The 23,587-nt window shown below is 42.0% G+C and overlaps 1 protein-coding gene across 6 annotated transcripts in view; it reads left to right on the plus strand.

The window, feature by feature from the left end:
* LOC141754456 (uncharacterized) overlaps nucleotides 1-23,587 on the plus strand; it is a 53,348-nt gene that overhangs the window by 22,623 nt on the left and 7,138 nt on the right. The window contains exons 2-12 of one of the 6 annotated variants that reach the window (XM_074613520.1): nucleotides 2,521-2,730; nucleotides 7,037-7,105; nucleotides 7,338-7,358; nucleotides 10,234-10,397; nucleotides 11,553-11,661; nucleotides 12,470-12,574; nucleotides 17,624-17,743; nucleotides 18,859-19,001; nucleotides 20,544-20,686; nucleotides 21,216-21,460; nucleotides 23,220-23,571. In XM_074613520.1, coding sequence (XP_074469621.1) covers nucleotides 2,521-2,730; nucleotides 7,037-7,105; nucleotides 7,338-7,358; nucleotides 10,234-10,397; nucleotides 11,553-11,661; nucleotides 12,470-12,574; nucleotides 17,624-17,743; nucleotides 18,859-19,001; nucleotides 20,544-20,686; nucleotides 21,216-21,460; nucleotides 23,220-23,571 — 1,681 coding nt within the window. The remainder of the gene's footprint in view (nucleotides 1-2,520; nucleotides 2,731-7,036; nucleotides 7,106-7,337; nucleotides 7,359-10,233; nucleotides 10,398-11,552; nucleotides 11,662-12,469; nucleotides 12,575-17,623; nucleotides 17,744-18,858; nucleotides 19,002-20,543; nucleotides 20,687-21,215; nucleotides 21,461-23,219; nucleotides 23,572-23,587) is intronic. The other 5 variants (XM_074613522.1, XM_074613524.1, XM_074613526.1 and 2 more) reach the window with 5 other exon arrangements.

The raw sequence follows: 23,587 nt of genomic DNA on the forward strand, positions 1-23,587 counted from the left end.
TCCAGCTCTCCTTTCTCTATAAATCTCTCCCTCACTCTCCACATCTTCCTTGTAGAAGTGCACGAATTGTCCCTTCTTCGACTTCCTGCTCCAGTCGTCGTCCCCCCCCCCCCTCCATGCGTCATTGCAGCTCTGCTCAGTTTGTCACCGACTTCTCCAGTGTGACAGGGATAAAGGGTGGGAGGGAGTCGGACAAGCAGCAGCCGAGCAGCTGAACTCAGTGACAGTATCAGCAGGAGTGTGAAAACAAAGTCAGAGCAGGGATTAAAACAGGATGTGTTTTGTGGCTTTTTGCTGCCTCTTTGTCGTCCTCCGTAAGGGTCAGAGGTCAGGAAGCCTGGCCTCATGGCCGGATCTGTATGGAGCTATCAATGGTGGGAAGTTTTCATACAGATGCCTAGAGGCCTTCATGTAACGTAAAACATTACATATTGAATGTAGGGCTGCAAGTACAGATTATTTTCATTATCAATTCATCTGTCGGTTCAATACTCTACCAACTTTTCATGTCAAAGTCAAAGACAAGCAGCGTACCACACAGACAGTTTGTACCATTCTTTTTAAAAATTTGTCTCCCACCTTTATGGAAATGCAATACTAAATCACTCACATACTTATTTAACTGCTTAGTCTATACTAATGTCAGAAAATAGTGAAAAATGTCCATTAACATGTCCCAGAATCTCAAGCAACATCTTTAAATAGCTTGTTTTGTTCAACCAACGGTCCCAAACCCAACATCGAACAATAAAGCAAGGAGTCTCTGTCTGTCTGTCTGTTTGTGTATGTTCTTCGCATATCTCGAGAACCGCTCATCCAATCTACTTCACACTTGTCAGGTGCATTGCTGGGGACCCATGGGAGTGCTTTGTCGAATTCGGTGCAATTTGGACACGCGACACGTTCAATATTAACCTGTTCCACTCCTTGAGGGCACCGGCACTATATGTCTTTTACGAATTTACTGTCTTTCAGAGGCTGTAGCAGGCTCAGTTTGACATTACAGTACAAGTATCACATGAAACTAAAAGACCTAAGGAATCCATCGGTACCAACTTTGTCATGCTAGCATGTCGAGAAGGAGGCTAAATAACGCTCCGAAGTTAGGCCAAATTTTTGCCACGGAAAAAAACTGGCATGGCGATTTTCAAAGGGGTCCCTTGACCTCTGACCTCAAGATATGTGAATGAAAATGGGTTCTCTGGGTACCCACGAGTCTCCCCTTTACAGGCATTCCCACTTTATGCTAAAACCCATGCAGTTTTGTGCAAAGATAATGCAGTTTTTTGCATGCGGTACAAATTCGCCTATTTTAAAAATAACAATAACATTACCGCCAGCAAAATACCTCCGCTAATTAAATCCATGTTCTACTTTATAACTGCAGGAGTTAAGTCAAAGCAAGCGACTAATACATCTGTTTTGAAATTACATCATTGTTTCTGACAGTGAGTGGCCACGACTTGGGTGTGTGATGCAACTATGTCATGGCAGGTATATTGCTCTGGACCCAAGGAAGCGCAGTCATGATTGTGAAGTTTGTTTGTATAAGTGCGTCTCGAGAAAGCTGCAAGCAGCAACACCACAGGCCAGGCATTCAGCCCGTTCTGATCATGCATGGTTTGAACGGGCACTGCACTAGTACATTCAAATTACAATAAATCAAAAGCAGCAAACTGGTATTTGAGAAGCGGACACTGTTTGGCATTTACTTTAAAAAATAGCTTTAACTATTATTTGATTCTGAAACTTTCTGTTGATTTACTTTCAGCTTTAACAGCTATGAGCATTTTGTGCCCCACAGAGAAGTCAGGGGATTTATAGCTCAGTTTGGCTCTGTGGGGATAATTAAGCCCATTACCATTAATTATCCCCCTGATAACCACTATGTGAGGATTCTTATTTTTAGGGAAGCAAGCTGAAATAGACTTTACACAACAACCTCCACTGTTTCTTCCACCCCTACAGGAAAAATCAATGTGTATTTAGCCTCTCTGTCTTTTTTTTTGTGATACTGTGAGTCTGTTGCTTCAGTTGCACTCCTTAAAAGCTAACCTTTAGAGATTTATTCCCACGCTTGTGTCTCACCTACTGCTCGTGTATTTAACGCTGTTGACAGGAGGCCTTCTCTCTGCAGGACTGAAAGCCTTCAGGGACGGAGGGGGAAGTGCAGCGTCTTGCTGCGAATCGACTGATGTGTGTGAATTGCGTGTGAAAGAGATGTTAATGATTTCTAATGAGGCGAGAGCGTTGTGTTAATGAAGTCGCAAAGGGATTTGCAGGTTTACAGTAAAGGTGTGTCAGCAATGGATGTAGAAAGAAAGTCACTTGCGTTTATTGAAAACGTCACTTTGGAGAAAACACTACTGATGCAACAAGACGTCACATATTGGACAGAAAGCGTCAGTGACAGCACGCAGAAAACTACATGAACATTATCAGGATGATTTAATGTTGTGACACATCGGATAATTAAACATCTGTGGCATCTTAATCAATTTGTCTTTTTCCATCCTCCAGCTCTTCCTCTGCAGACGGAGTCTCCGTCCATCCAGAATGGGGACAAGTCTTTGGGGAAAGACATCCTGACGTCAGACGACTCAGCCGTCACAGACCTCTCTCCTAAAACAGACTCCAGCCCCATAACGGAGACCCCCACCAAGACAGATGACTCCTCCAAGACAGATGTGAGGCCCTCCACTCCGGGCAGCAGCCCTCAGCCCAAGAAAGGTAGAGTTATGGATGTTCTGTTGTTCAATATTCAATTCAATTTATTTTTATATAGCGTCAAATCACAACAGAAGTTATCTCAAGACGCTTTATATATAGAGCAGGTCTATGACCGTACACCATAGTTTAGAGACCCAACAAGATCCACCAAGCGCGCTGTGGTCAGGAAAAACTCCCCGTTTAGTGGGAAGAAACCTGGAGCAGAACCGGGCTCTGGGTGGGCGGCCATCTGCCGAGACCAGCTGGGGGGGGGGCAATGCCATCTAGAGTAACTATATGATTAGATAATTTGTTTCGGAGGCTTTCAGGGCCTAGTACAATAACTTCAGTTTTGTCTGAGTTTAACATCAGGTCATGCAGGTTTTTATGTCCTTAAGGCATGCTTGAAGTTTAGTTAACTGGTTTGTTTCGTCTGGCTTGATCGATAGATATAATTGGGTATCATCTGCATAACAATGAAAGTTTATGGAGTGTTTTCTAATAATATAATATCTGTTATATACGCAGAAGAGTCGGTCTTGGTTTAGCTGGCAAGGTCCAAAGTCCAGAACAGCTAACCTGACGCGGCAGATGGTTTGTTACACAAAACCATCTGAGAAGCCGTCATTGGAAACCTTGGCAGGTGATTGGTTGAACTATCTATCAATCAAAGTCTTGCTGAAGCCAGTTGGGAGAAGAGCGAAAACATCTTTTCCATCGAGAAAAGCCTTCAGTGCCGATCTTTACTCTTCTTTCAAAGAAGAAATACTCTATAGTTCTAATAGAACTAATGTTATAGCAGCATGTAGGCTAACCTCTTCAGGAGCCGCCATTGTTGTTTAGAACAAATAGTCGCCTCTCCGTCGTTACACACCGTAAGCCATCGACACATGATGACATTGATTTCCTATGGAGAGAGAGCGGGGTCGTACAACTAGGTGGAGAAAATAGGGGTGAAAATATGGCTTTGACTGGTTGAATGTTCTTATTTTTCAGCAGCGTTTTGTTGATATTTGAAATGATAAGCTACTATTTTATGCCACCGCGCCGGCGATGGCCGTGGTCGAAGCCATTATGCTTTCAGGTTGTCTGTACCCGTGTCGTGAACACAATATCTCAGGAACGCCTGCAGTAAATTTCTTCAAATTTGGCACAAATGTCCACTCGGACTCAAGGATGAACTGATTAGACTCTGGTGGTCAAACGTCACTGTGAACTCACAAAACACGTTTTTAGCCATAACTCAAGAATCCATGTGCTAATTATGACAATTTCACACAAATGTCTAACAGGATGAAATGAAGTGATGACATTTTGGACGGATATGGATGTAAACGGTAACTTGACTGGTTGGGAGAGGCATATAAACCGTGAGGCGGTAATTCTAGTTTGTCACATATAAGCACTAATACACGAGAGGGTCTGCTTTAGTGTGCAGTATTGGCACTTGTGTGCTTCATTTGCAGGCAGATAGCAGAGTGCTGGGATCAGATAGGATGCTGGGTTCCAGGTATAAAAAGGTAATTAAGGCAGAGCGATGCAGCAGGGAGATAATGGTGCTCATTCGAGTGCCTGTCACAAGGTCATAGTTGTTGTAATGTGGTGTTGTAATGGCAAATTAACAATAGCAACTATTACCACTGCTGGAAATTGGAAGCAGAAGCAATTTTTACCCTTGTTTCTGTTACAAACTGGTTAATTTTCTACCCTTTCTCACAGTATTAGGTACATTTAATTGCTGATGTAGTGTAAAATGTGGAGTCAGCTTTTTCCTCCTACTGCTTCTGGCCATGTGACTGTGTCAGGCTGTGGGCTCGTTTATTTTCTTCTTCATCAAAACCTGCTCCGTGTTAATCGTTCAGTCGCTCCACATAAAACACTGCAATGCCTCCCACATTCTCAGGAAAAAAAGTTGATCAAAAACACTTTAAAAGGCATTAAAAGGTATGAAACTGTGAATTAATGTGGGGTATTTTTATATCCTCCATCTATCAGATGTAAAAACCTAAAAGTATTCATGCATTGTTTTCACATACGTTTTGTCCTGATGGAAGTTTCAATGTATATTGAGTCGTTCCCTCCAGACAGATGGTAGTGGCTGAAAGCCAAATGGTCATTTGCTATGGTGGGAGACGGGATGTATAGAGTGGAGGAAGACGGATGGTGGAGTGGGGAGGGACGGATGCATTAAGTGACGTCTCAGTGGGGACGAGACCTTCAGGCCCGTGAGATTTATTTTTCTCTGCACTCCGTAGCGTCTGCATATCAGCCAGACTGAAGTGTGCAGCCGCGTAGGAAAAAACTCTCTGAAAGGTGGGGAGCAAATTCAGGTTGCCATGGAGACGGGGCTGAAGTGCTGCAGGAACCTCCGTGATTGGTTGAGAATGCGCGGCATACATATTACATAGCACGGAGGAGCAAGCACAAAAGGAGACGGGCACCCCAGGGGTCCTGGTTTTTCAGCGTTATGTAGGGCTCTTCATTCGTGGCTTTTCACAGCCAGTTTTAAAGGTGGAAAGAGACGCACAAATCTTCGTGTTACATCAGGATTCATGCTGATTATCACTGCGGATGGGAACGGCTGAAAAGCAGATGCTCATCACAGTTACGGTTGAGCTGCACAAGAGTTTTGACATCGTCAGTGTACGAAGAGATGGAGCTATTTTGACCTTGAGAATGAATCGATGAATGAAACTCTAAAATAAACTTCCTATGATGAGTCTGTAAAATGTTAAGGGCTTCAGCCAAATGCCAAAATCATTGAATCATTTTCTGTGTGAAATCTATCAATGCAAATCATTTTGGTTTATTAATTCCAGGTTTTGATATACACTCTATGTCTCTGAGACTTCTGCCACCACCCCAATGCAATGGAAGTCAATCAACAGTCAATCACAGTCTTGATAAATGCCATATATAAAAAAGTCTGCAGCAACATGTCTCTCCAGAAACGATGTCCTTGTTACTCGGGATAACCCACAGAACATGCTGTCAGCTCTTTTTAACTGGACCATTTCTCTGTGGTACAAAGCAGTTCCATTAATAACTGTTTGCAGGATTGTGGATTAATCAAAGTAACAGGGAAATTGTGTCAGGAATGATGTATTTCTGTTGAATTTCTAAATTATTTTTCAATGCTGTGACCACCACAAATCTGTGAGCCCAGGCCTTCTTCTTCTCCAGCTACTCCTGAGGGATCACAAGACATTCCCGGGCCAGATGGGACATGTAATCCCCCTCAGCATGTTCTGGGTCTGCCCAGGGTCTCCTCTCAGTTGGAGTTGTTCCTGGAAAACCTCTAGAGGCAGGCGTCTAGAACGCATCCTTAATCAGATGCTCAAACCCTCTCAACTGGCTGGCTTTGAGGCGATTGAACAGAGGTTCTGCTCCAAGCTCCTTTCCGGATGTCTGAAGCAGTTCTCCTCAGCTCTACTGAGCGTTTTATTGTCTTTAAGCTACCAGCTCAGCACCAAACAGCAGACAGACACAGTTAGCGACTAGCTGGTGAACATAGTGGAGCATTTAGCAGCTAAAGAGACAGATATTTCCCTCAGGAGTTGGTGGAGACGGAGCTTGGACTTACATTCATCAGGCGGACAAACACGACTCCAAATCAATGATAGTGTTGCTCCGTATCTTCTGGATGAGTAGCAACTGTTTGTAGGACTGCCCCATTTTAGTAGATTAGTCAACTAATCGTTTGTTTTGGTCTTAGTCGATTAAAATTTCTTTAGTCGATTAGTCGTTTTTTATGCTTTTTCATGCTGAATGACTTCTTTCCAAAAAACGTATGTAGGGATGCACCGATCCGACTCTTTCAGTCTTGATATCGATACCTGGGCTTTTTGGTAATCGCCTGATTACCGATCCAATACCAGTGTTTGATTAATAAGTTGTATGCCTCACTGTGTGGAAGTGACTGTAATCATTCTTTTATGTGTAAGGCAACATCCGGCTTGACTTAAACATTGCTTTCCTAACTTTGTAGAACAAAATGTGACAAATAAATACATAGATATAAATTTACTTACTTTTTAAAATAATAAATAACAATTAATTCGTACACCAGCAACTTGGTAAAATAATGGTAAAACAAGAATTAAAATGCCAGAATATAATGCATCATGATGTCGATTAGTTATCGGTGCATCCCTTAACTTATGAGCACGTTTCTGGTAAACATGAAATTGAAAGTGATGCTTTTAATGTGATTCTTTGTGGAGAAACTGAGTTTTAAAATTGTATGAGTGTTTGTCGACTAAGAATTTCTTTGGTTAAGGACGGGGAAGATTCAACTGAGAGAATTGTTTTCTCTTTTTCCCTGCAGATTCGATGAGCTCAGAGCAACGACAGAAACTTGCCAAGGAGCGGAGGGAGGAAAGAGCCAGATATATCGGTAAGAATAAAACAATATTTTGAGCTTTTTGAACTTTGAACAAATTGGATTTTTCCTAAAAAAAAACTGCTGGTGATGCATGAAGCTGGAATTTGTTATAACAAACTTGATGCATGCACATCTTCTATTCTCAATGTAGTATTAACTTTCCTCTTTCCTCTGTCACTCTGCTCTGACGTGACTGACAGTTATTGTCGTCTCTTATTGTTTCTCCTCCTCGCATGGCTTTCAGAACAACAAACTCAGCTGCAAGGTAAGGGGCTTCACTAAAACCCTCAGCGTCCGCAGCCGTCGTACCATTTAGGAATAATCAAACTTGTGATCGGAATCACAGTCGTGCCTTTTCTTCTTCCCTCCATGAATCGATCATGTTTTTGTTGTTCATGTAATTTGGGTTTTTCTGTCGTCACTCGCTGGAAAGTTTTGAACCCTCTGCACTTCTACTTTTTTACATAAATGTTTCTGGTTATGTTTCTTCTTCTACATTCCCGGCCAGCGTGCATGTCCCACACCTATAATCATGGTTTCACTTTGTGGCTGCAGAATGAAACTTTTCTCTCTTATGAAAATAAAGTTCTAGCCCAAAAACATGAAATACTATATGTAGTTTTCAAGCACAGGGCTTCTCCCTGCGGATGAAGGCAGCCAATCAGAGCCGAGCACGGCGGGCGTCTCCCCGCAGAGACGTCCCGCGGAGCCAAGGGCGTGAAAAATGAGCAGTCATTACCATGAACTGAGACCAGACCTCTCAGACAGATTAGATTTAATTACTACTTTCATTAGCATCAATAATGTAGTCATGCCGCAGCACAGTCAAAGGGTAATTCTGCTGCCTTTTTATCGATAATATCTGAGCTTCAGTTGTGATAAGTTTAGTTTCCTGCAGTCTGTTTCTGTCTGTAATTACATGGTTAAGGCTTTTTTCATGTGGAGCATGCAATTTGTTCAGAACAGTATGCACATAATGGCATGTGGGTCAAAAAACATGTTTACATTCATCCCTTAAACGACAAATATATCTGCAAATATCGTGAAGAATTGAGCATTGTTATGTAACAGCAGCCGTGCACTGAATATTTTGTGCAAACTCTGCAAAAATGACAACGCTCACAGGCATTCACCCAACATATTTTTCAATCCTGCTGCGCAGAACGCAGACGTAATTGGATTTTTTTTCAGGAATTAGATTTATGGAGGAGTGAAGAAAGGCTTTCTGTTCATCGATGAGGCTCAGACTTGTGTTCCTCATTAGTGAAGATGTGCTGCAGAATACCGAACTAAATACAAAACACGTCTTTGCCTCACAACACGGCTACATCCTCGTAGAGCTAAATCTACTAAAAAGTCTAACTCGCAGCATTATGAGGTAATATTGAAACACGTCATTTCATTCCTTTTGTTGGATCCAGCATGTAACCCACCCTCATCATCGTCATCCATTGTTTAAACTCTCCACCATGCTAAAAAATATGTTGTGTGATCAGGCTTCTATGCAAGTGTTAAGAAAGCTATAAATCTAAGCTATAAGAGAGGCAGCTGCTGTCCAGCCTATAGAAGGTTTAATTCACGAGGATTGATTGCTGTTAAATTGTTCCTCCGAGAAATGAGCCACAGCGGCGTATGTGCAAAGAGAAGCAGGCGTCTGCTGCTGGAGGGTGCTGTAAAACACAGCGGGGAACTTCTGCTTATTTACTGTTATCAGGATTGTAGTGCAATCAACACAGTGTCTTCCATCTGCTTCACCCATTCTGTTTGAGCATCAAGAGATTAAGTGATTAAACACTTGTCGGATTCAAAGAATGGAATAACCTACGTAAGAAGACGTTTCTTTAAATCACTGTTGAATTACTATATTTCACATTTAGCTTTTATGTATCTTTTCATAGTCCCTTTTAATAGCGTTTATGTTTTATCCACGCTGATACACAATAGTTTGACATCTGTTTAACCCCCTGAGACTCAGTTTTAAAGCTAGAGTGAGTACCAAATCACAGCATGGCTTTTTCTACGCAACCCTCAAGGTCTTGGTGTCTTAATGTGGTACTTTGGAGAGATTATTGATCATTTTTATCAATTCTCGAGTGGTAAAAAATGGTTAAATCTAGCTCCATATCTGTGTAACAAATGGTATCAACCCATAAATTGCTGCAACAACTTATGAGACAAAATATCACTGCATCTCAAATTAAGCTGTCACGTATGTCACTTCTATGTGACATCTACACGGGTCTGTTGTGGGTCTCAGAGGGTTAATAGACTGCATTGAAATTTGGTTCAGATATTCATGATCTCCAGAGGATGAATCCCGTGATCTTAGTGCTTCCCTGACTCTCCTCTAGTGCCAAAGTTTGATTTATCTACTGAAATATCTCAAAATTTACCAGAAGGATTGGCACAAGATTTGGTGCAGACATTCATGGTTCCCAGATGATGGATCTTACTGACTTAAGTGCTCTCCTAAATTTTCCTCCAGCGCCACCATGAGGTTTGTGGATTTGAGTGAAACGTCTCGACAACTATCCGATGGATTGCCAATGAAATTTGGTTCACTCATTCATGTCCCCATCAGGATGAATTGTAATAACTTTGGTGATCCCTTAACTTTTCATTTAGCGCCATAATCGGGACAAAATTGTATTTTGTCCAATACTTTATGACCAAATACCTGTAAAACTAATGAAATTTACATCAGCCTCAGCTATACTGCTAATTGGCAGCATGCTAACACGCCAGACTAAACCGATGAACACAGTAAATATCACCTAGACGTCAGGATGCTAACTTGTCTTTAATGTGTTATAATTTAGCTAAAATCATTGATGTGACTAAGTGCAGCCTCACAGAGCCGCAATGCATTTTCTAAACATTATTCAGGAAAGGTGCCATTCATATAAGAAAAGTGTGTTATCATTAGGATGTTCTTATCATCGTTGTAGGGAAAGAAATAGGTTGGGCTTTTCTTACAAAACACTATTCAGATAATCACAAAATTGAAAGAAAAGATATCAAACAAATGTGATCCTCAGCAACCTTTTATTTTCTAACTTTCTCATGTAATCTCTATTACTCTCTCTCTCCTTGGCGTTTCTGTCTAAATGTTAACCCCCCTGTCTGTGGTGACCCTGCAGCGGTGAAGAAGACCCAGTGGCTGGAGAAGGAGAATAAGGCCCGACGTCTGAGGGAGAGCCAGCTGGAGGACCGCAGGAGGAAGCTGGAGGAGCAGAGGCTGAAGGCGGAGAAACGCAGAGTTCTGCTGGAGGAGAAACAGAGACAGAAACTAGAAAAGAACAAGGTGAGATGTTGTAGCATGTTAGCATGCATTGTGCAATGAATAAAATGATGGTCTAACCCACTGATGCAATTTCAAAGCTGAGCTAATATGGTTTTAATCGATGGTATCTAACACAGACTGATTTCTGTTATAGCCAGAGACAGGAATGTGTCCTGCTCGCCAAAATATCTAGGGTTAATTGAAGTCAGGGTGGAAAAAGTCAAGCATAATGCTTAGTACAGTTATGCCCTTGTAACCGGGATTTGATTCCTTCTTGAATATCAGTTGTGATGCCAAGTATGGGCTCCGTACAGCAGCTTTTCCAGTGGTCATAAGTGCAGATTTTTCATTTCATTTTCACTGTAATTTAACATTTATTAATCACAGCGGAGGTTCCCAACTATTTTTTGGTTTCTTTTTGAACTCTTAAAATGAAACAGCGTCTTCTTGTGACTCATTGTCACAAGTTACACATGCCTATGAGCCGGGAGCATTTCTACCAGACAGATAGTTTCTCTTCTAAACCGCAGATTGCTAAATCTATTTTTTGGTGTCCAGAGTTAAATGAGAAGATCAATATCACTCTCATGTCTGGACCAATAATTTAGTCTGGCTCTCTCCAAACTTAAAAAATACATTTACCAACGCCTTCAAAACTCATTATTAAACACTTATCTTGTTTGTTTGACCCGTATTCAAACAGAAATGACAATGACAGAAAAATGACAATTATAACAACTTCTTGGTTAACAACAGCCGAGAGCAGTGACTCTCTGGAGTCTTGTCGTCACAGTGAGGTTGCCAGGTTAAGGGCGGAGACGCTGCACATGAGGACTGGCCCGACAAATTAACTGTTGTCATGAAGTCCCTAATGAGCAGTTTTTTAAAAACTTTGGACAAAGCCAGGCAAGCGCTTTCCCCTGCTTCTTGTCTTTATGCTAAGCTAAGCTATTCACCTCCAAAGGACCACTGATACCCCCATAAAACCACGACATGTTGTGTACGAATAAGGGCTGCCTGCTCTTGATGTTTTTAGTTGATTTTTTTATGCTTTTTCATGCTGAATGACTTATTTCCTCTCCACAAGAAAGCAAATTTCCCGAAATGCCTAACTGTTCCTTTAAACAAATGAACTGTTATGAGTGTGACTCAGTTGTGACTGTGTGGTCCCTCCAGGAGCGATACGAGGCAGCTATCAAGAGGTCGACAAAGAAGACGTGGGCCGAGATCCGCGCGCAGCGGTGGTCCTGGGCGGGCGGACTCAACCAGACCTCCCGCAGAGAAAGTGAGTTTCAAATGAACCGCAACCGCTCGGGGGACAATCCCGACACAATGACAGGAGCATATCACGCCCTCGCTGTAACTCAAACCTTCATGTTGAGCAACGCTGCACAGACTGTGACTCACTGGTCCAACTGATGCAATTCAAGGAAATAACTTGTGAAGGGTTTGCTGTCATAAAGGCGGGGTACCAGAGGCAGATGGGCTCCACTCAGTAATTTAAACCTTTGTAATTCCTCAGTGAACGTCTCTGTGATTTTAGGCAAAAACTCGGTTTTGAGTACCAATTTGAGAGTGATCACAGAGTCAAGAGAGAAGAGCAACAAGGGAGCTGCCATGAACATGTTTTCATTAGATTAGCAGTGTGAAGAGAGTTTTCAGAGAGCTGTGAGCTTATTCCCCTTTTCAGCCCGTCAGACATGTGACGGGGCTGCCTCTTTTGGACCCCGTGACACTGAGGTCGAGACACGTTTTCTCTCCTTCAGTAGTGTGAAAGATCCTGAATGTGTGTGAGAGCGAGTGTGATAATTTCTTGCAGCAGATAAAAAGCCACTCTAAATAATGTGATTTCTAACTAGACCACACCCTTCCCACGCTTTCCTCAAATTTCCTCCCCATTTTCCACCCCAAAGTCAGATTAATCTCCTCCTCAATGTCAATGAGAGTCCTCAGAGAATGGTGAGTCACTGATCTCTCCGATCAGATCAGAGGAGAAGGCAGCCCCCAACATCTCTTATCAGTCCTCAGCTGGGGCCGCCCGCACCCGGCCGCCTTGTGAACAGTTGTTGTCTGTTGCGTTCTCTCCGGTGCAGGCAGATGCTCGGCCTCCACGGTCAACTTGCCGAGACAGGTGGACCCTGTCATTAACAACAGGCTGTCCAAGTCCTCTGCCACGCTCTGGAACTCCCCCAACAGAAGTAAGGACGACCCGACGTCAATGTCCACCAGGCTTCCTCCTTCCCTCCCTCTCCCTTCCTCTTCATCCCCTTCCACCTCCTCCCTCCCCCCACTCCTCCTACCCTAATCTGGTTTTTGGTTTCTTTTTATGATTATAACTGTCGTCTCTGGTGGCCTGCCTGCCTGCCTGTGCTTGGTGACTGGTCATTTACCACCTACTCCCTCCTCTTATCACGCTCTCGGTCTCGTATGCATCGTGGTTTTTGTTGATTTCAGTTGGTGGTTGTCATTGATTTGAGTCTCCTCTGCATTTTTGATCAGCCTCCCTTTCACCTCCGACATCACCGAGCCATATTTTGTGATACATGTGTTTTTGTTTCATAGGTTTTTAAGTTCACATTTTACCTTTTATTGGTTGTCCCCCTCCACTTTACTGTTGGTGGTTTGGTGTGGTGTTGGTGGTGGTGGTATTGGTGGTGGATATTATAGTGTGACTGTTGTCAGTGAAAGTAGAGCAACTTAATGCACATGTGTTGTATTATATTTTGGTTATTTTATGTATATATATATATATATAGTCTGTTTCCATAGAGATTAAGCCTTTCTTGCTTGGTTAGTTATTTACAGCAGCGTATTGTTGCCTCTAAGACAAAAACACATTTGCTCAGTTTCTCGTTATAACATGAAAAGTTTCTCGTTGTAACTCAATCCTTTTAACATGATATAACATCATATTTGTAATGATTCTGTTACATATTTTCTCGTCATTACTTAAAGAAATATCGTTAAATCATGAACTTTATGTAATTACACAAAAGCAACATATGGTTAAAAGCATTTCTCATCATAACATAGCAAGTGGGCATGTTCTTATAACAAACAAGTGTGCACAGCCATGCTAACGGCTACTTAGATACGGCAGTGCTTTGATGCCAGCATGCTCACAATAACAATGCTAACATGCAGATGTTAGGTATGATGTTTACCATGTTCACCATCTTAGCAGGTTAGCATGCTGATGTTAGCCGAGAACACCAGTCACTGTGGTCGCAAACCACACGATTACGGGATAATGTGATGCGTTTTATTACTTATGAATTCATCATTTTATTTGTAAGAGGGAAATTGTGTTATTTCTTCTTTCCAAAAGTTAGTTAGTTGGTAAATAACTGTGTTAATAAGTTATAAACCAAAGTATTCAACAGCTTATCCAATAGTTGTCGAGACATTTCACTCAAAACCACAAATGTAAACCTCACGGTGGCGCTGGAGGAAAATCAGAGGATCAACAAAGTCCTTAGGATACATCCTCTGGGGAACATGAATGTTGGTACAAAATTTCATGACAATCAATCCGATAGTTGTTGAGATATTTCAGTCTGGATCAAAGCGGTTGGCTGTAAACTTCTATATGTTGTTTTAACGGGAAGGTTTCGTTATATAACAGGATGAAGTGATATTTCTCGTAAGACCAGAATAATTTGGTATGTACTTAGCAGGCGAGGACGGACCCGGTTCATTTCGTTTGACTATTGTATGTACTAAAAACAAGGAAAATATGTCTCAACAAAATGAAAAACATCTTGTTACTCATAAGGAGCTCGTTAAAACAAAAAACGTTTCATGTAACAAGAAACTGAGCAGATGTTTTTTTTTTGTCTTTGCGGCAGCAATACGCTGTCGTATTCTGATAAATATTTAAATTAACTTGTTATATCAAACTCATTTCATCAGACTCCTGAGTTGCCACATGCACATAAGCAGCGCTGTCTTCATCTCAGATTCGTCACATCTCTAAACATGTGTCATTACAGATCGTTATCACCCACAGTGCAATCAGCAGTCAGGCTCTCGGCTCTCGGCTCCCCCCGTCGCTACGATAGAGATACAGATTCTGTGCTTGATAATCACTAATAATACAGATACTGCGGGAACATGAAAGGACGATTTCAGAGCTGAATCATATTTGAGTTGATATCAGAGCTCGTGTTTTGGCCTTGAGAGATGCTCAGTGTACCAGTAATAGTGTGGTGGTGGTGGTGGTAAGTTTATAGATGTAGTCATCAATCTACCTCCAGGTGAAACGTCGATCACCAAGCAGCAGCTCAGCTCAGCTCGGCTCAGCTCGGCTCATCTCAGCTTAGCTCAGCTCAGCCTCCTCTTGCCGCATTGGAGAAAAAAAGAAGAGGAGGAGGGGAAAACACTGTTGCCTAGCAACGGGAGGTAGTCGAGTTATCAGTTAGTCATTAAACATGTTGTAAAAATGATCCGTCCAACGTTACAGCAGAAGTGACTGTTACATAAGAAAGGCCAGGCTCTGATACAAGAAGGGTTTTTTAGTGTAAAACGCGTAATAACAACACAACTTGTGTCGTTCCTGCAGCGCTGTTGTCATTGCACTATTATCTATGTGTGTGTGTTTGTAGCTGTCATGCATACCAACAGAGTGATGCGCTACAATAGAGCATTGCGAAGGAGCAGTACACATGGTCGAGTTGTCCACTAAACATACATCTTTGCACGACATGTTGTCAGTTTTTGTTATGCGAGGGCTGAAAATCTGTCGTAATTCATTTGATCTCCGGTTGAGATGGTGCATTCTGTGACCATCTGTGTTGTTGTTGTTGTTGTCTCCTGTGCACTCGCGTCTTTTCTGTTGTATTGTACTGTTTCAAACGAGCAGGACAGGACAGTAAAAGAACTAATCCTACATTTTTTTTACCACATTTTGGGAACTACCATCTATGCTTATTCGCTTTCTTGCAGAGAGTTAGATGAGAAAATCAATACCACAGTCAGACATGAGAATTTAATTGATATTCTCATCTAACTCTTGGCAAGAAAGCAAATTAGGGAATTTCCCAAAATGTCGAGTTACGTAAAAAAATAAAAAATACTCACTTACAAGTAAAAGTCCTGCATTATTATTGTTATTTCAGTATGTACATAAGTATCAAAAGTAAAATTACCTGTGCAGCCAAATTACAGCTATCAATGTTATATTATTGTATATTATTCTATTAGATTATTATTACAGATGAAGTAGTTTAGCTCATTTTAACTACTAAGTAGTTTATCTACTGTATAAAAATGGATCATATTTTAGAAACACATACGTTTTGTATGTAAAATCTGAAATAAATGTAGTGGAGTGAAAAGATAAATATTAAGTCTGCAGGTCTAAAGTTTAAATTATTTGAAGGGAAATGCTTCAAACGTTTGTTTCTTTATTCCAGTTACTGTTGAAGAAGTTTGAGCTTCGTCTCTATGATATTCTGAGTGAAGAGTCTCTAAATCAGAGCTCTCACTCTGCATCATTCATCGTCTTTCTCCGTCTATTCCCTTTCGGGGGTTTTCTAGTATTTGTCTTGTGCTTTTTAAAATTCATACACAGGCATCTGTAGTTTCTAACAAGACTCATTTGATTCTGCCAGAATCAAAGACGGTGCCGACCTCTGGCTAAACACAACTTTATTCTCTGGCATTAAGTTTGCTTTACTCACGAGAGAATGATTTATTAGTCTGTGTGTATTTCCCCCCGTCATTACAATGCATTTGATTATATTCTGGACATCATAATGTGCTGAATTTTCATCACATGACACTCAATAACCGTTAGATTCACACCGTATGATACCAGTATATACAGTTTAAAGTCAGTAGTGTGCGTAACGCTAATGTTGAACTCACCAGAAACTGACTTTGCACTGCATTTTGGTTTGATTGGATTCAAGTAAACAGCTACGCTGGCTTTTACGTGATGTGTTTTTTGAGTGGTAAGTAATGAAAATTAACTTGGGTTTGCTCCTCTGTGTGTTGTTATCTAATGTCTGGTACTGTGTGCAACATGTGGGCTGAAGTTCAGTCATTCATCCGGTATGATTTCTCTGTATCTTTGAGTCTGAGAGTGTCTGGTTGGCAGACTGGAGTTTGAGTTGTCAAAACTAATTTCACTGGATGAGTTAAACCACAATGGTGGAGTTAGCTTATAGGACAACTAGTGTTGGTCTTGTTTATGTTTCTCTTGGTTATGTCAGATACCAGTGTACTCTCACTCTGGTATCAGACATCACTAAAAATGTGAAGAAACCTGAGTAGTCAGATGATCAGTTACGTTTTTTTTACCCAAAAATCCATCAAAGTTTACAGACTGACGTTCTGCTTCAACGTTGATCTACCTACTCGCTGCAGTTGTGCGCACTCTTTGTTTCCCTGTCCAATAAGTAAGGGATTATTAGCAACTAGGGCTGTCAATCGATTAAAATATTTAATCGCGATTAAACGTATGATTGTCCATAGTCCATAATCCATAGTCCATTTTTTATCTGTTCAAAATGCACCTTAAAGGGAGATTTGTCAAGTATTTAATACTCTTATCAACATGGGAGTGGGCAAATATGCTGCTTTATTCAAATGCATGTATATATTTATTATTGGAAATCAATTAACAACACAAAACAATGACAAATATTGTCCAGAAACCCTCACAGGTACTGCATTTAGTATAATAAATATGCTCAAATCATAACAAACTGCAGCCCAACAGGCAACAACAGCTGTCAGTGTGTCAGTGTGCTGACTTGACTATGACTTGCCCCAAACTGCATGTGATTATCATAAAGTGGGCATGTCTGTAAAGGGGAGACTCGTGGGTACTCATAGAACCCATTTTCATTCACATATCTTGAGGTCAGAGGTCAAGGGACCCCTTTGAAAATGGCCATGCCAGTTTTTCCTCGCCAAAATTGAATCAAGTTTGGAGCGTTATTTAACCTCCTATCTTCACTCTAGCTTTAAAACTGAGCCTGCTACAAACCTAAAAATTGCAAGTTACGATAATGCAGAAAAATCAAACCCAGTTCAGTGTGTGTGTGTGTGTGTTTGTAAGTGTGTGTGAGGGAAGAGAGGATGTGCTGCAGTGTCATCAGTGAGGAGCGGTACACCTCCTGCAGAGCGAGTGTGTTCACCTGTGCGACAGTATGCAGGAGATACGAGGGGTGTCTTTGTGGTGAGTAGCTGTGGTGCAGCTCTGACACTAACCCGACACTGACTGCGTCCTCTTATGTCAGCCCGCAGCCTGCGTCTGAGCCCGTGGGAGAGCCGGATCGTGGAGCGGCTCATGACGCCCACGTTGTCCTTCTTGGCCCGGAGTCGCAGCGCCGCCACCCTCCTCAACAACAGCGACTCCAGTGAGTATGAGACCCTGTCTGGGGCATATCTTTATCTTTCTGTCTTCATCTCTATGTTTTTTATATAAAACTCTAGGGTGATATTTGGTTCGATTGAAAGATAGGAAACAATCTCACCACAAGGTCCATGTTCTGGAGCTTTTGATCGTATCATATGACCTTCATTCACAGACGGAGTTCACCCAGTTATCATGAAATTGCAGATGTTCAAATTTCCATTTTTTTCCCCGAGCACTTGTCTTGACAGTTCGCCAAAGTCACCTTAAAATTTGAGTTTCAACTTTGAAGTCCTTAAAATGGCCAGAAAAAAAATGCAAATAGACCTCGTGGTCAGATTGTTTTCTCAACAACAATTATTTTCATTATTGATTAATCTGTCAGTTAATAATGTAATCAGCAAATGTTTGGCAGTTTTGCTTTATAAATAACTTGTTTCAGTTCAGTGTTTATCTTTTCCCCTCCCTATTACTCTTTCTTTATCTCTATGGATCTATGTATTCATATTTCTATATAACATCCTGTTGTGATGTTTGGTTTGAAGATGAGGCTGCAATTTATGATTATCTTCCATATCAGTTAATTTGTTGATTTAATCGATTCATTGTTTAGTCTAACAATGTAAAAATGTTGTGAAAAAGGCACACCAAAGAGTCCAAAACTGTTAGATATTCAATTTACAATTATATGAAACAGAGAAACGCAGCAGAATCTCACATTTAAGAAGCTGGAACCAGCAAATATTCAGCATTTTTTCTTTATAAATGATTAATCTATTATCGGAATAGTTATTGATTCCTGAGGGGAAATGGGGTCAAAAGTCTCTAATGGATAACAATAAAAATATGATTAAGCTTTATACGTGAAATCAATAAGATCCTATCAAAAACCAGTAAAATATGTCACCTCCTCCTCCTCAGCTGTCATTACTTTATCTGCCGGCTAGATTGAGTCATTGTCTCGCAGCATGTTGTTTCCTCACTGAGAGGCTTTTTATTATCACTCTGCGTGGTGTATGTGTGTGTACGTACGTATGTGTTTATGTGTGTGTTGTGTTTGTGTGGGGCCCCTGACGATCGGCCCTGCTGCCGCTCTCTGCATGTTCATGTGTTACTCAGACTCTCATCACTGCTCCCGTTCAGCCTCCGCCAGCCCGCTGACCGCCTGCTCCCATCACCACCCGAACGCCGAGCGCTGGAGGGTCTCCTCTGCCAGCACGCCGGACATCACCCAGCGCCAGCGCCGGCGAAACTCCACACCGGTAGGCACACATTAATGACTCTCATATACACAAACCTACTGTAAATATATGCACTGTTTTTGCTGTGGAATTCTTTTTTAATGTGTTGATAAGGATTTAATTGTTTTATAACGTAATTTTTGTGGTGTTAACGCTCATCTTTGGATCTTTCATGTACTAAATTCAGACCATCATGACACATTTAACATCTTCACTGGAAATTGTACTAATGAAATCACTTCTAGGGATCCATCAAACCTGTTAGATGGCAATGGAAACCTAGATTTGGACTTTAAACCTGCACTAATCTAATGCTTTATATGAACAATGGGTCGTATGAAGGTAATGTGAAAGGTGTCGCTCGCAGTGACAAACTCACAGAGAATTATCACCCTACATTTTAGCATCTTTCAGCTCATTGTTTTGGTTTTATGCAACTTTACTGTTTTGGTTCGCTCTCATGGTGGCACTGTACGCTACCTGCCCAGCACCAAACAGCAGACAGACAAAGTTAGAAACCACACATTGGTTTGTGGACTGCCGTTTTGAAGCCTTTTGAAGTTGCCATCTTGTTTTTTTGCAACCAGAAGTGACACGAGAGGGTGGAGCTAAATACAACCGAACGCTGAATAAGAAATTTTTTTGGCAACCAAAATATTACAATTAACTTTCATGAACTGAAAACACACTGTGAAAGGGTTAAAGTTGTAAGAAGAAAACAAGGACAACCTCCAGACCGGACAACGCCGTGGTAGCGACCTGTCAATCACAAGGTAGCCACCCCCTAAAGCATCCCCTGCTTTATGGTCTATTTGACTCTAAATGGGACCATAATTTACTAAATGAACATCATGCTGTATTCAAGAAGACTTGAAACTAGCGATTGAGACCATAAATTCATGTTTACAATGTTTACTGAGGTAATAAATCAAGTGAGAAGTAGACTCATTTTCTCATAGACTTCTATACAATCAGACTTCTTTTTGCAACCAGAGGAGTCGCCCCCTGCTGGCTATTAGAAAGAATGCAAGTTGAAGGCACTTCAGCATTGGCTTCACATCTCAGACCCTGGAGTTGCCCACTGGTTAGCGACTAGCTGGTGAACATTGTGGATGATTTAGCAGCTAAAGAAATAGACGTTCCTTCAGGAGGTGGTGGAGACCAAAACAGAGCTCAAAGAGAGAGAATAATGGACTTACATTTGTCAGGTGGCCTGCAACACGACTCCAAATGAATGGCAATGTTGCTCTGTGCTGGGTGTGTAAATAGGCAAATGTTAACACGTAAATAACACGTTCACCAACTTTGGATGATAATATGTTACGGCAAGTGGTAAAAAATAAATTTTAAACTGCCCCTAATTTCACAATTCAGTTATTAAATAGCATGTGCAAAGGGAATAAACTGTCATGCCAGGTTGAAATGCTTGTTTTATAATGTGATGTGTAATGTTGACGATACTGACATTTAACGAAAGACCTTTAACTGCAATATACCGTATATATATATATCAGCCTCAGCCTGAGGTAATAACTGATTGTTTGTGTCCCGTCTTTCTTCAAGGTGGACAAAAAGAAGAAAGAGAAGAAAGACAAGGAGAGGGAGAATGAAAAAGAGAAGAACGCTATCACAAAAGACAAAGTGCAGAAGAAGAGACAGACGATATCGCCCACCACCACGACCCAGAGATCCAGGCCAGAGACCAGGTATCATACAGGGTGGTGTCTGTAGATCGATACATCCCGTATTTTAACCAGAAAAATGTTCAGTTCATTCTATATTGAGGATTTGGCAGGAGAGAGGCTGAGAGAAAGAGAGAGAGAGAGAGATAGGAAGCTCATGTGTTCTCATGCTTTATCCTCGGAGCAGGTTAATGTCTGACAGATGGTCCAAGGTGCTATAATCTAACTAAAAGGGCTGGACACCGTTCAGTCAGCAGGCGAGGGCCAGTCTGCCAACGGACAGTCAGACAGAAAGGGGTTTTCCTGACTGATGCACAGGGGGAAATAAAAGATGGCTCAGCTAAGGTTACACCCCGCCTGCAGCCAAAGATTCATGGAGATTCAGACGGAGTCACTAATGTCTTACACATGACCTAGTTATGGTTCTTATGAAGTGCACTGGGAACCTCATTACCTTTTCCTACACCGCTATGAAAACCTCATCTCTTGTGCCACCAACTCTCTCTTTGACTCATGTTTCACTTCCCCCTCCATCTCCTTCTCTTCTCATCAGCACCCCGAAGCTCAAAAACAGACCTCCATCACCCGCAGCCCCCAAAGGTCGGCCCCTGTCCCCGATGGTGCCAGCAGCAGCAGCAGCCTCCAAAACCCCCACGGGCAAAAAGACACCTACTGGCACCAAGACCCGACCCAAACGAGCCCAGACGCCCGCCAGGATGCAGCCCCAGACGGTCACTGCGGTCGCCGTGGCAACGGGCCACAAAGCCCAGCAGCCCAACGCTCCAGAGGAGAAAAAGGGTGAGTTGTGGTTACCATGGAGACGATATCCAAGCTTCAAGGTGACCTGGAGGTTTTGGCCCACATTCGTGTTAAAAAACGGTGTGATTACTGAGTTTGTGCGAGATTCTGACCGGCCTCTAACTGGAGTGATTTGAACACGGGTTGCACAAAATTGAACCGGTGTAATTGTGGTTTGATAGACTGTCGTAAAATAACCACAGAAACCTCCCTGCTTATGTTGCACATCAGATGTTTTGGTCTTTTGATGAATTATTCCACGTAATTTCCACTGCAAATCAACAGCCGTGTAGGTGACATTGAAAACTGTTCACATATTTTAATTTAAACTTCTCTCTCCGCCGATAACTTCCACTCCTACCAGCCCTCCCCCGGCGTATCCATCCGGGTGGAACGGCTGCAAGCATCACCTGCTGGAGCTCCGCATTTTTAGTTCCAATGCAGGTAGACTTGTGGCCGTGGTCATCAACATCATTTGGTTTAAATTTTATACTCAAGATCCCAGAAGCAAAAAGATTGTTATTTTTTTAATTCCCAATTTATTTGTGTAATTACCGTAATATGAAGATTAAGCATGTAACTATTTTGTTCCCTGACAGTTATTTTTCGTTCACATGCCGTGTTTTTTTGCGCCCCGCAAATCCATTGTTGCACCCGAGTTTAAAAGTTGTTGAAGTTTTGGAATGCGCATGTCATGTGACGAGGAACAACCAAATCACAGCCGGCAGATATCTTTCCGTTCTTCTGTAATTATGAGTGTATGCTGGAGAAGAAGTTGATTATATAGTGAAATATCATAGATATGTTATGTTATTAATATTGTATTAGTAAACTAGAGCGTTTGGAAGAAGATCAGATGACACGGTTAGCTGGCCATGGTCGTTTAGCAGTGTCAGGTACAAACTGCCTCTGTGCCCTTGAAAGTTGGCACAAGAGAAGGAACCCAGTAACTGAACCGTGCGTTGTCCCGGTGGTTAAAGAGGCTGCATGTGTCCCGGCCCTAAATCAGTCCAATCTAACTGAGTAAAAACAGGAATATAATAATAACAACAAAAAATAGGCTGCATTTTAAATTACACTTTTATTTTATTCATGGCACTACGGTGATATTGAACTACGGACTGTTATTGTATGGATCATTGTGATGTCTGCACTATTACGCACAGAAATGACTGTAGGATCTGCAATGTGTCCTGAGAAGTGAATTAAATTTAAAAAGAGACATCATCTCCTGTTGGCAGGATATTTGAGCTGCTGTATTCACATTTGACTCTCTGCATAAAGTTTCCTGTGAGGAAAACTCTCCACAGGATTTCCCAAACTGTCCGTGTGTCATGGCGTCGGCTGTGTTTCCAGTAAAAAGGGATGAAAGTAGCAAATGTGATTAGCCATGATCGTCACAGCACAAAATTACCAAAAGTATGTTTGGCATAACGCCGACGCACTGGGCAGGGCGCACTTCATTGCAATCTACGCCTTGTTGCTGCGCTCATGAAAATAGAGTCCTTTATGTCTGTTTTTAATGAATCAGCTTTACTTTAAATTGTTAATTTAGTAAAATGAAAATTCAATGTTGAATCATAGCTGCATAATAAACAATTTCAAAATGCATCATCTGGCAGTCTAGCGATTTTCCCTCATCTTATTCTTCAGATGTTTTAATGAGTATGTTCTTGGTAAACCAGATGTTTGCTTCCTTATTATTATGTTTTTAGAAACATAAGCACCACCTGTCCTCTCTTTGTCTTCTCTCTAATAGACTCCAGTAATGTTCCTGCCATCGTGGTGTCCACAGCACCGCTTACACCTCCTTCCCTCAGCCCAGCGGTTGCATCAGCGGCCTCTCCAGCTGCTCCAAACGTAGAGCCGGCCGCCTCGGCTGCTTCTCCTCCTGCAGCCTCCACCGGTAATCCTGCTCCATCTGCTGCACCCGCCGCCACCGCTGTTGCTACCACTGCCTCCACCACCCCGGCTGCACCAACCAGCAGACCGTCAGCAGGCACCAACAACCAGGAGGAGGCTGCTCGTGTCCTGGCAGAGAAACGCAGACAAGCCCGGGAGCAGCGGGAGAGAGAGGAGCAGGAGCGTCTGGAGCAGGAGCGAAAGAACAAGTAAGGCTCAATGTCA

This window comes from Sebastes fasciatus, chromosome 17, assembly GCF_043250625.1.
Source record: "Sebastes fasciatus isolate fSebFas1 chromosome 17, fSebFas1.pri, whole genome shotgun sequence".
NCBI lineage: Eukaryota > Metazoa > Chordata > Actinopteri > Perciformes > Sebastidae > Sebastes > Sebastes fasciatus.